We start from the raw sequence: 13,178 nt of genomic DNA, 5'->3' as shown, positions 1-13,178 counted from the left end.
ATTCCATTCTTCGTTAGTCGACTTTGCTGTGCATTGCTGTTATGTTTGCTGCTATTGAAGAAGGAACGAATTTTTTTAACCACCGGCCATGTTTCTCTTCAGGAAAACCCACATACGCCAACCCCTCCACAGGAGTCTGGGCACCAGTGGCGCATGTTCTAACTTAAGCAACACTGGGTCACCTGTTTATTTTCAACGTGGCGGCAAGCAGGAAAGGGCGGCCGTTGCCAAAGCAACCGACACCCTAGGCAACCGCAAGTCTAGGCGCGAGGGGGCGTGGCCTCGGCGGGCCCGCGCCGATAAGAGGCAGTGTCGGCCGTTAGCGTCTGGAGCAGGTCCCGTGAGCGCAGCGGGGAGAAGGCAGGTTGCACCGGCCTGCTTTCTTCTCAGACCTCCTTGGAAGGCCCTGGCGGTCGGGCCTGGACGTTGGCAGGCGGGCCGCGGACGAAGCGGCCGCCCCGCCGCTTCCTTTCCTCACACCCCCTGCCTAGGAGCCAACATGGCGGGCGGGCCTTGCGGCCCGCTGCAGACGGTGCTCCTGGCCGTCTTGTTCGCAGCGGTGGTGGTGGCGGCGGCCGAACCTGAGCAGGCCGCGCCGCCGGCGGAGCGGAGCCTGGTCCAGCCCATGACCGCCTCCAACTGGACGCTGGTGATGGAGGGCGAATGGATGCTGAAATTGTGAGTGGGCCCACACACCACACCGTCCTCCCGGGCGCCTCCCTCCCAAACCCGCGCGGGCCGCTCCTAACACGCGACTATCCCCAGGATCTACCTCGGGCCCCGAACCCGCTCCGCTAACAATCTGCGGCGTAGGGGCCGGGCCACTGGCGCTGCGCATGCGCGCGGCCCTCTGAGTTGACAGCTGGGGATTAAGCGCATCCTCAGCCTTCCCCCAGCTTTGTGGGAAAGTGTTTCAGGGGTGGAGTGAGCACCTTCCCAAGATCGAGGAGGCAGAAAATCTGCAAGAAAAATCGTGTGCTTTTAGATATAGGTGTGTATGTAGCGGAGAAAGGGCGGTCATTCAATGACGTGCGTAGATTATAAATACCTAGCATGGACCAGGCAAGGTATTTGTAGAGAGAATAACGGACAGCAGCACAGTGAAGGGCAGGCCGGTTTGTACAAAAGACCATAGTCTTCATTTTGAAGACCCTGAGAAATCATTGTAAAAATGAATGAGGGGTGCATTTTAAGTTTTAAGCAAGATTTTATACAGATGTTGATAGTGTAATTTTTAGAGGTAGGGTTTTCTGGGTAGGGTCTCTATGAATCAGAATCGACTTGACAGCAGTGCTTTTTTTTTTAATCATAACTTAATTGTGGCAGTGTCATGAACATTAATAAATTGCCTCTTTTAAATAATAGAAGGTAAATGGGGGATAGTATTTTTGCTTGATGGAGGTGGGAAAATATAGCTTTGAGTTAGGAGAATGCAAGGAATTTGTTAAATGTAACTTAACATTAACTTCTACGCGGAAGGAAATGATTATTTGAAAGCAGGCTTGAAGTTGACGGTGGGAAGATGTCTGCTCAATAGGCTTGAGAGACATTCTTCAACTTCCTTGTAAAATGTTAACAGAGACCACATCTCTTTAGCCTGAGGTTTCAGACAGTATACATACTTGATCATTAATATTTGGTAGTTAATTGTATGTTGAGAACATAGACACAGACTTGGATATATCCTTAATTTGTTCAAAACCAAATTTTGACTCTTGCAGTTTAAATGGTGAAGAACATGTCTGGGAAATAAGTTGCAAGCAGATGCTTATGGAGTGAAAGCCTCAATGTGAGATCAGGGCCAAAGATTATAACTCACCTAGCACATTACATTGTTAAAAGAACATCGTGCACATCACCCCTTCAAGTATGCATCAACTCTGGTCACAAAGAAGGGGATTTTTAGACCTCAAAGTAGAATACATTTAGCAGCATAATAAATTACTGATATTTCTGTAGAGATCATAGACATGAAACACTTATTAAAATAAACAGTTTTACTGTTGGGGAGATGAGAAGGCCATTTTTCATCTACAAGAGAAAACAGCTTTAAAGTAAATGGAACTCTATGTTAGGACTCTTATGTTAGGATTGTTTATAATAATTGTAAGAGCTTCAGAGTAATTATGTGTTCTTTCAGCTTGTAGTATAGAAACTTCTTATTTTCAGTAGATGCTTACACAATGGACTTTTTTTGGGTGTCAATTTTTCTGGTAAAAGCTGAGTTTGTGTATGTACGTGATGAAGATCAAAGCAAGAATGGACTCTGTGCTTAATGGCGTCACTTCTTCCATGGTTCCTTTTGGAATAGCTTTTTTTTTTTTTTTTTAAGTAAAAGAACTAAAATTGCTAAAATCAAGATGAGTATAAGCCACATTAAGCCTGTAAATGAGCCACAGCCATCAATTCCTGTGTTTGGCCATATTGACCTTTCAAATTTTACTTCTTCATACAAGCTTAGAAGTATTAATCAATGGTTTTTTTCTTGCCATGTGTCCACTTGTATGGAATATGCTTGGGCTAGGATGCATGATGAGTCTTGTAATCCAGAAGTAAGCTGTGTAGGCGTTTAAGATCTTTTTAGTGGAAGTTTGGTTTTCATCGAGTACATTTCAGAGTAGGTCAATATGAAGTGATCCTGGAAAGGAAATAGGATTTAAGCCAGTGAATCTAACTTCTTTTGTATACTAGAATTTAAGTATTAGTCCTGAGGAATTACTGGCTCATGGCTACTTGTGGTCTAGTTTTCTGGATTATTAGATGTTAATGTGCTCTCCTCCATTAGAAAAATGTAACACTTTAAAAAATACAAATCTGTTATATTCTCAGTACCACTATATGCCTACTATACTCTTCTAAGAATTCATCCAGGCAGCCAATAGGCCATCAGTTTGTTTGTTTTTTTGATGACTGTAATAGAAAAAAATGTATCGATATTAGCATCCATGTTAATACTATGTTCAGGTGAAATGGTCGTAATGAATGCAGTCTGTAGGGATCCACTTGATGTACTTCTTTAAAGGAGCAAGTTGGAGTCCCTGAGTGGTGCAAACAATTCACTTGGCTGCTAACCTAAAGGTTAGAGATTCCAATCCACCTAGAAGCACCTCAGAAGAAAGACCTGACAACCTGCGTCTGAAAATCAGCCATTGAGAACCCTATGGAGCGCAGTTCTGTTCTAACACACATGGAGTCACCATGAGTTAGAATCAACCTGATGGCAGCTGGAAGGAAGTACTAAGTTAGGGGACTTTCTGATAGCTGTATTAATTTTTTTTTCTCTAGCAGTATGTTTAATTTTGACACAAGTATTTCTCAAAATTTTGTCTTAAAATTTATACACCAGCAGTTTAGACAAGGCCTTAAGCAAAGTCTCTGTTATTGTCCTTACTTAATATCAGTAATGAAGTAGAAGTTACCTAATTGTCAACAAATAAAGAAGTGTCAAAAAGAATATATATTTAGGGCAGGGGTTGGAAAATTACCCCTCACGGGTGGTCCAGTCTGACCCACTACCTTTTTTCTGTATGGCCTGTGAGCTAAAAATGGTCTTTACATTTTTTTAGATCTTTATTTTATTTTGTTGTTGTTGAGAATATACACAGCAGAACATAACAGATTCAACAACTTTCTACTTGTACAATTCAGTAATGTTGATTACATTCTTTGAGGTGTGCACTATTCTCACCCTCCTTTTTCAGGTTGTTTCTCCATATTAACATAAACTGACTGCCTCCTAAGTTTTCTACGGATAAGGGTTGCAGTTTCCTCACATTCTCACCAACAATTGTTATTTTCTTTCTTTTTTTTTTAATCTTAGCCAGTCTAGTAGGAATGAAATGGCATCCCCTTGTGGTTTTGATTGGCATCTCCCTGATGACTAATGCCGTTGAGCATCTTTTCATGTGTTTGATGGCCATTTGAATGTCCTCTTAGGTGAAATGCCTATTCAAGTCCTTTGTCCATTTTATGATTGGGTTATTTGTCTTTTTGTTGTTAAGTTGTTGAAGTTTTATATATATTTTGGTTATTAGATTCTTATCAGATATATGGTTTCCAAAGATATTCTTGTTCCAGTCAGTAGTTTGTCTTTTAACTTGTTTGGTAAGGTCTTTTGATGAAAAAAGTTTTTAGTTGTTATGAGGTCCCATTTATTTTGTCTTTTGCTATTTGTGCTTTTGTTAGTATACTAGATAATCAGTTGCTAAAAGATAGGCCTGAGAGCCTTGCCCCTGTATTTTCTTCTTAGAATTTTGTTTTTAGTTTTCACATTTAGGTCTTTAATCAGTTTTGAATTTTTTTTTTAATGTATGGTGTGAGCATGGATTCTGTTTTATTTTTCTGCATGTGGAAATCCAGTTTTCCCAACACCATTTATTACAGAAACTTTTCTTTCCCCATCAAATGGACTTAGCACCCTTGTCAAAAATCAGTTGACCATAAACGTGTGGGTTTATTTCTGGATTTTCAATTCCATTCCATTGGTCTATGTGTTTGTTACTATAACATTACCAGACAGTTTTGATTACTGTAGCTGTATAATATGTTTTAAAATCAGGAAGTGTGAGTCTTCCCTCTTTGTTCTTCTTTTCAACATTGCTTTAGCTATTTGGGGCCTGTTGTCTTTCCATAGAAAGTGGAGGATTGGTTTTTCCACTTCTGTAAAGAAGGCGGTTGGAATTTTGATTGGGATTACGTTGAATCTGTGATTGCTTTGAGTAGTATTGACATCTTAATGACATTAAGTCTGCCAGTCCATGAAATGGAACATCTTTCCGTTTATTTAAGTCTTCTTTAATCTCTTTCAGCAGTGTATTATAATTTTTATTGTGTAAGTCCTTCACGTATAGGTATTTTATTCTCTTAGATGCTATTGTAAATGGAATTGTTTTCCTAATTTCCCTTTCAGATTTCTTATTGCTGATGTATAGAAACCCAACTAATTTTTGTTCGTTGACCTTGTACCCTGCAAGTTTGCTAAATTCCTCTATTAGCGGTAGAAGTTTTCTTGTGGACTCTTTGGGCTTTTCTGTATATAGGATCATGCCATCCATTAGTAGAGGTAATTTTATTTCTTCTTTTTCAATCTGGATACCTTCTATTTCTTGTCTTATTGCTCTGGCTAGGACTTATAATACAATATTTAATAGAAGTAGTGAGAATAATACAATATTTAATAGAAGTAGTGAGAGTGGACACCCTTGTGTTATTCCCAATTTCTAGGAGAAAGCTCTCAATCTTTTTCCGTTAAGTGTAATGTTGGCTCTTGGCTTTTCATATATGCCCTGAATCATATTGAAGAATTTCTCTTCTCTTCCAGTCTTCTTGAGCTATATTATAAATTTGATGCTGCTTTGAATGATAGGTTTTCAGATGTAAGTTCATTATTTGTTCATTTGATTATATGATACCTTTCTTCTGGAAATTTTTCTTTCGCATTCCATCTCATACCAAGCTTCTATAATGCAATTCCTGGTTATATCGGCATTGATAATTTAATTTGTTTTTAAGAACCTGGTGGTGTTTGGCTGCTCTGAGACATGAAAAGCTCCTATTATAAAATTTAATTTGTTATATATTGTTTGTCTATCAAACAGTCAATTTTTTGGAGCCTTGCAATTGAATTTCCAGTTTTAAAGAAGTTCTTTTCTGTTATGGTGAAATACCAGTTGAAGTATATTTTCAGTAATTCACCGTTTCTATTCTGAAACCTTCTATAAAATCTGAAAAATTCTGCATTATTTCTTACATTTTCTTTAATGCTACTGGCTTATCATGTACTCAATTTTTCTCTTTTTGTCTGCTTTCATATATTGTTTTACAATCTTTTCCTCTAATTCAGCAAAGTCACTGTAGTTGACTTGCTATGTTATTTTCCCTTGACTGTGATGCAGAGTTTGACCTTTCTCTGAGTTAGGAAAATTAATCTTCAGAATGCCTTCTGATGCTTTCTCCATTTCTGATGTTTCATTCTGTCCTTCATTCACTTGCTTTGTAACCTTTTCCTATTTAAAAAACTTGCTTTGTTTGCGTTATATCAATCCTTGAGAATACTGCTTTTGTTCTTTTGAAACAAAAGCATGCAATATGATACAGTCTATAAACTGTTCTGCTGACTTTCTTTCACAAAGGACTAAATAGATCTACAAGTAGCTTAATTTTGGACTGCCTGCTTTTAAACTGATATCCAAAGGAAAAGTATGTCTGTTGAGTTAAATTAATTTGCCTTCTGTAAAGCATATAGGGTCACTGTGATTTGGAATCAACTCGATGGTAACGGGGTTTTTTGGATTCTGTAAAGTATACAGATCTTTATAAAGCTATAAAGCACCACTTTTTTCAGACTTTGTTCTTGTTGACATTAGGTGTTTGGTGATGGAAGAAAGCCTCATAAATTTCCCTAGGACATCTAGGTTCTAATATCGTTTTCCCAGTATTCTTCTTACGCCTGGAAAGAACATGTTGAACAGCATTGCCTTAATTTGTCCATGCCAGGTAGTTATGCTGTCTTGCAATTTAATGGATTGTCTTGATTGGTTGATTGAATGTTTAAGATATAGTCATTAAATACTTGTTGTGTGTCAGGTTCAGTGTTGGGGCCTGGGAGACAAAGATGAACAAGCTACAGCCCTTCATCTCTGGGGGCTGGTAGTGTACTGTGTTCTGAAGGAAACGAATAATGTAAGTAACATTAATTTATTTAGCAAACGTTTGATGAATTCCTCCTATTTGTCAGGCATTCATCAGTGGTTCTCAGCAAGGCACTGTAGGGCTGGATGGTTCTTTGGTATATGGGGATGGCCCACACACTGCAGAAGATTTAGCATCCCTGGCCTCTGCCCTTAAATTCTACTAATATTCTCAGTTATGTGACATTAAAAAACAACAACAACTTTAACTTTTCCCCTTACCCCTGCTTCCCCACACCCTCACCCCATGCACATTTCCAAATGCCTCTGATTGAGAACCTCTGCCCTAGGTACTGTTAAAAAACCAACCTGTTCTCATGGAGTCAATTCTGACTCATAGCAACCCTGTAGGACAGAATAGAACTACCCCATAGGATTTTCAGGGCTGAAATCCTTAAGAAAGCAGACTGCCACATCTTTCTCCTGTGAAGTGACTAGTGGGTTTGAACCACCAACCTTTCAGGTTAGCAGCTTATCACTTAACCATTGTGCCACCAAGGCTTTTTAGATATTGTTAGGGGTATTTAAAAACTTGCAAAAGAGGAGCTTATAAGCGAACACAGAAGAAGTTGCTTTTAGAATGTTTCCTCAAAGGGTATAAAGCCTCAGAAAAACTTATCATTCACATCATCATCATCATCACCATCACCATTAGTACAACCACAGTAGACAGTTAAATTGCTGTCATCACGTGTTCCAAATGCTGTCTTATTTGATCATCCCAGCAGTCTGGTTCAGTATTAGCATTATTCTCATTAACATAATTTCCATGACTGGAAAGGTGTTAATTCCTCTTAGAGGCTCTTAAAGAAGGATTAATTTGTGTGTAAGAGACAATCACTGCAGTCTATTAAACTGCCAGATATTATAACTATCTAACATTGGCAAGTTAAGGCAATGCTTTCCAGGTATAAGAAGAATACTGCAAAGACAATACTAAAACCTGGACATCCTAGAGAAATTCATGAGGCTTTCTGCCATCACCTGATGTCTAACTAGAGATGCAAATTTGAAAGCGTTCAAGTTTTGGCCAAGGCCAGGTCCTTAGTAGGTGGTGGCAAGGCCAGAACTAGAAGACAAGCATGAGCTTGCAGTCTGGAATGCAGCCCTGGGAGGGTAGCTTGGTAGTGAGGGATCCTGGAGGAGGACACAGAGCCTGGCTGATTCCTGTTCAAGCTCGTAGCTGGTCAGCACCATGACCCACATGAAGAGAGGTCTTGTTCCTGAAGGTCAGGTGAAAAGGGGGAAATGCTCCCCTTGCCCATAGACTGAGGAGTTGGAGGCTGTTTATCCACTCACCCGAAGAAAGGATGGAAGTGTTAAGCATTGAAGAAATGGACTCTACCTTTACAGCCCCTCCCTGCCCACCAATGCATCTCTCTAGTTTCTGCTAAGGAAGTACATTATTCATACATACTCATTCCTGATATTCCTCACCACCCAAATAGGTGCCCTGCATCCTAAATCTCCAGGAAAATTCTTTTTCACTGTGCCTTGGTTGTATTTGTTGTTGTTGTTAGCTGTTGTTGAGTTGGTCCCTGACTCATGGGGACCTTACGCACAACGAAACAAAGCTGCCTGGCGAGTTCTGCCCCATCCCTGTGATCGGTTGCGGATCAGACTGTTTGTATCTAGCATGACCATTACCCATAGTTATCACAACTTGTGATTATAAATTTATTTATGTGTGTGAGTACTAGGTTTTGGTCTGACTTCTCTCCTAGTCTCTAAGCTTTTAAGTAGAGGGAGGAGATTTTTCTTCTTCTTGCTTCTCTCCAGAGCCTCAGTAATAAGTAGTAGGTGTTCAGTTGTGGGGATATGTGCCATTTAAACATGGCTACACTATTGACAACTTCAGCCCCTCAAAGGCCTCTGTGCTGCACAGGACATGTTGAGACTTGTCAGCAACATGTTGAGACTTGTCAGCAATGAGAAGGAGATTAGGCACAACTTGTTTTTCCAAAACCTATTGTCCCGTTACTGATTGGCTTGTTTACCTGAAACCCATTCTCCCTTGCCCGAAACTTATTGTTACTTACCCAAAGCCCATTGTTCTGTTACTTGCTTCGCTGCTTGCTGTATTGACTATAAATAAACTCCTGGGACTGAAGCCGGGGTCGACTCCTCAGAGTGACCCTCCTTGGTCCCACTTCTCTGTAAGAGTTGTGTTTGGCTACTGTCTTCGCCGTTCCGACAATTGTCGCCACTCCGACATTCAGTAAATACTTTTTGAATAAATAAATGACTAATAGGATTTATTTGTTCCTTTAATCAAGAACTTCTTCAAATATATTACTGAAGGAAACATCTGTAAATATTTTCTTAGGTACTTAGGATAACCACTATCATCTCCCATTTGTTCATTGGTGTAATAAATATTATGGCCTAGAACCTGACTGGCTCTGTTCTAAACACAAAGGATACAGCACTCACTTTGTGAAGCATTTTTCTAGTGAAAGTAGTGAATTCTGATGAATTCCACTCTCTGTAGCATGTGTCATGATTTTCAGAATGCTACTAATTTTCATTTTTTCTCTACATTTTATTATAACATATCTTAGAATGCTCTTCTAGAGAAAAAGATTTTAGCATAAGGTTTTCAACTGTTGGGTCATGTAAGAGTTTTTCCAAGATTTTTCAGAAAAAAAGAATAACCAAACCTGTTGCCATTGAGTCGATTCTGACTCATAGTGACCCAACAGGACAGAGTAGAGCTGCTTCGTAGGGTTTCTAGGGAGTGGCTGGTGGATTCAAACTGCTGACCTTTTGGTTAGCAGCCACGCTCTTAACCACTACACCACCAGGGCTTCCAAAAGAGTAATACTTGCTGTAACTGAGGCATCATTTGTTGACATTTTGATTTAGTTTTATGCATTAAATGCTAGAAAAATGAACCTAGTATACTTCTTTATCTTCATCGTCACAGGTTGTTCTGAGTGTTTTGATCAAAGTAAGTTGCAAGTGAAAATTTGTCAGTCATTAGCCATCTCATTTTCTCAAGGATGCAAAAAAGGCAGGGAAAGAATGGAATGTGTGACCTAATTGCCTGCATGAACAACTGCCTCCTTTGCCACGAGAAAAGAGAACTAAATGGTACCCGACTACCATTACCGAACATTTTGATCAAAGATTCTGTAGAAGAATCCTGATCAAAAGGGGTAAAATGCAGTGCAGTAGGGAATTTCGAATTATCATGGACTCCAGACTTTCTGGAGCCATGGAGGCTGGATGAACTCCTAAAACTGTTGCCCTGAGGTCATGTTTAAACCTTAAACCAGAAATATCCCCTGAAGTCTTCTTAAAACCAAGCAATAGTTTGACTTACCTAGTAAGGACTGTTTGCCTTGAGCATTGTGCTTTTTTAAGAACTATTTATACAGGAACAAATTGACAATAGCAACTCGTAAGATTAGATAGGAAACTTAGTGGGCAGTGAGTTTGTGTTAATGGGGGAGGAACTGTTTGGAAAAAGTATGAGAATGGTTGCACAACTTGAAGGATGTAATCAATGTCACTGAATTGTACATGTAGAAACTATTGAATTGGTGTATGTTCTGCTGTGCATATTCTTGACAACAACAAAAAATAATCTAAAATACATGAGAAAAGTGAATATACTGGAAACATTAATGTACTGGGAAAAATTAGAGCTAGGACAGGAGAAGGAAAATTGCTCTTTATTATGGAATAAAGATTTATATTTAATAAAATTTTATATCTAGGAACTCTATTTAAGTAATTTATTCCCCCTCAAATGTTTAATATACTTACTGAAATCTCACACCAAATTAAGTGAGTTCATGCAATAAAAGAATCAAGGACCTTCAGCTATCTTACCTTACATATAGCGGTACAGCCAGAATGCTCCTTAGAAGCGAGGATGGCAGGACTTCATTTCGCATACTTTGGACATGTTATCAGCAGGGACCAGTCTCTAGAGAAGGGCATCATGCTTGGTAAAGTAGAGGGTCAGCGAAAAAGAGGAAGACCCTCAATGAGATGGATTGACACAGTGGCCCTAACAATGGGCTCAAACATAGCAACAATTGTGAGGATAGCACAGGATAGGGCAGTGTTTCATCCTGTTGGTCGCTATTGAGTTGGAACCCGCTAAATGGCACCTAATAGCACAACAATGTATAGCAGAACCTAAGTCTCATTAATACATGAACACTAACATGGGTAACAAGAGCATGCTGTTGAATTTTGTTTTCCAGAAGTGGTTAAAAACATCGGACTGATATACCAGTTGGTGTAATTTATCACAGTGTTTTGGCTGTCTGCAGTATATTTCATATGTCTTTATGAAACTTGCTGATTTTATGAAACATTGTCACCTGCAAAAAGTTTAAATAGAAAAGACACTTGTTTACAGTTTCCATGATTATAAAGGTGCTAATTCCTCTTAAGGAAATCCTGGTGGCATAGTGGTTAAGAGCTACAGCTGCTAACCAAAAGGTCAGCAGTTTGAATCCACTAGGCACTCCTTGGAAACTCTATGGGGCAGTTCTACTCTGTCCTTTAGTGTCGCTTTGAGTTGGAATTGACTCAACGGCAAAGGTTTGGTATTTTTTTAATTCCTCTTAAAGGCCCTTAAGCCAAAGAAGGATTAATTTATATGTAAGAGAAAAAGTTACGACAGGTCGAATCTTTTATAGTTCTTAGGAGAAGACCGCCACTATGAACTAGTTTATGTATTATATATGAAGGTTATGTTCAGTTCTTTCTGATGAGTTTTATGCATGCATACATGCATATGTGCGTAAATTGTGCATGCGAGTGTCTGTGTGTGTGTGTGTGTGTGTGTGTGTGTGTGTGTGTACAGAAATAGAGAAGAGCTTGGAGGTGACATGATTTCTGCTTCTTTGTATTAATTTGGCCCTGGGGATATTTTTACATATACCAGAAAACCAAACCCATTACCATTGAGTCGATTATGACTCATAGCACCCCTATAGGACAGATTAGAACTGCCCCCTAGGGTTTCCAAGAAGTCGCTGGTGGATTCGAACTTCTAACATTTTGGTTAGCAGCCGAGCTCTTAACCACTATGCAACCAGGTCTCCATATAAAACCCAAAAAAAGAAAAAAACCCAAACCTGTTGCCATCGAGTCTATTCTGACTCATAGCAACCCTATATGACAGAGTAGAGCTGCCGTATCGTTTCCAAGGAGCAGCTGGTGGATTCGAACTACCAACCTTTTGTATCGCAAAACCAAACACCTAACCACAGCACCACCAGGGCCTTAGGTTCCATATACCCATTGCTGTTGAGTTGGTTCTGACTCATAGCAACCCTGTATGACAGAGTAGACTGCCCCATAGAGTTTCCAAGGAGCACCTGGTGGATTTGAACTGCCAACCCTTTGGTTAGCAGCTGTAGCACTTAATCACTATGCCACCTGGGTTTCCAGGCTCTACATAGTACGTTCTGAATTGCTGCCATTTAGATACGAAAGAATACTGATTTAAAAAGCTGCAACAACAATGAATCTGCCCCCCATACCAGAGCCTCACAGCTGGCTTCTCTCCACCACCAAAAGAACACACTAGGTTAGTGAATGATTTTGGTGCATTCCAGCAAAATCAGATCTGATTAAATCATAGAAATAAATGCTGTTAACGCAAAGACCAGTGAGTAGCAACTGCATCGTAAATGGTGAAAGAATATCTAAAATTACCTCAATTGCAGTTGTATATCTGAGTGTTGATTTCACCAAAAACCCAATTTATATGATAGCTTATCAAAGATTAGAGACTGGTATTAAAAAAATAATAATAACTAAATGTGTGAATTCTGACTCATAGTGACCCTATAGGACAGAGTAGAACTGCCCCATAGGGTTTCCTAGACTGTCACCTATATGGGAGCAGATCACCAGGTCTTTTCTTCCATAGAGCTGCTCGTGGATTTGAACTACCAACCTATCAGTTAGCAGCCAAGTACTTTAACCACTGCAGCATTTAATCTCATTTTGCAGTTGAGGAAGCTAAGATGTGGAAAGATTTTTAACTAGCCCAAAGTCACATGGTTAATACATGGTTCGTCTTTCTGATTCCTCTGGTAGAACTTTTAGCCAGTATGCTGAACTGCCAGTTAAAGTCTATTTACTAATAAAATATTCTTTTTTAAAAAAAATGTTTGCCTACTGCCTGGATTAGTCTCATCTGCCAGTTGGGTATTTAGAAAACAACTGTTATTTTCTCAGATGAAGAAAGTAATTTTCCTTTGGTGAAGGGTAAGACAGTATGTGATACTGAGGAAGCCAGCACAACTTGTACAAGGAAAGGTCATAGACACATCCAAACTCCCTGAGGGACTGAATTGCTGGGCAGAGGGCTGTGGGGTCCATCATCTCGGGGAACATCTAACTCAATTGGCATAACACAGTTTATAAAGACAATGTTCTACGTTCTACCTTGGTGAGTAGCATCTGGGGTCTTAAAAGCCTGTGAGCAGCCATCTAAGATACTCCACTGGTCTCACC

General features: G+C 39.6%; 1 protein-coding gene across 1 annotated transcript in view; it reads left to right on the top strand.

Annotated features, from left to right (window-relative positions):
• The first annotated feature begins 273 nt into the window (after positions 1 to 273).
• Positions 274 to 13,178, top strand: part of TMX4 (thioredoxin related transmembrane protein 4) — a 59,943-nt gene continuing 47,038 nt past the window's right edge. The window contains exon 1 of the mRNA XM_004383053.3: positions 274 to 678. Within this exon, the coding sequence (XP_004383110.1) occupies positions 500 to 678 (179 nt within the window). The 5' untranslated portion in view covers positions 274 to 499. The remainder of the gene's footprint in view (positions 679 to 13,178) is intronic.

Source organism: Trichechus manatus, unplaced genomic scaffold, assembly GCF_000243295.1.
Source record: "Trichechus manatus latirostris isolate Lorelei unplaced genomic scaffold, TriManLat1.0 scaffold00104, whole genome shotgun sequence".
Taxonomy (NCBI): Eukaryota; Metazoa; Chordata; class Mammalia; order Sirenia; family Trichechidae; genus Trichechus; species Trichechus manatus.
The sequence above is the reverse complement of the archived record's forward strand: the minus strand, read 5'-3'. Positions and strand labels throughout refer to the sequence as shown.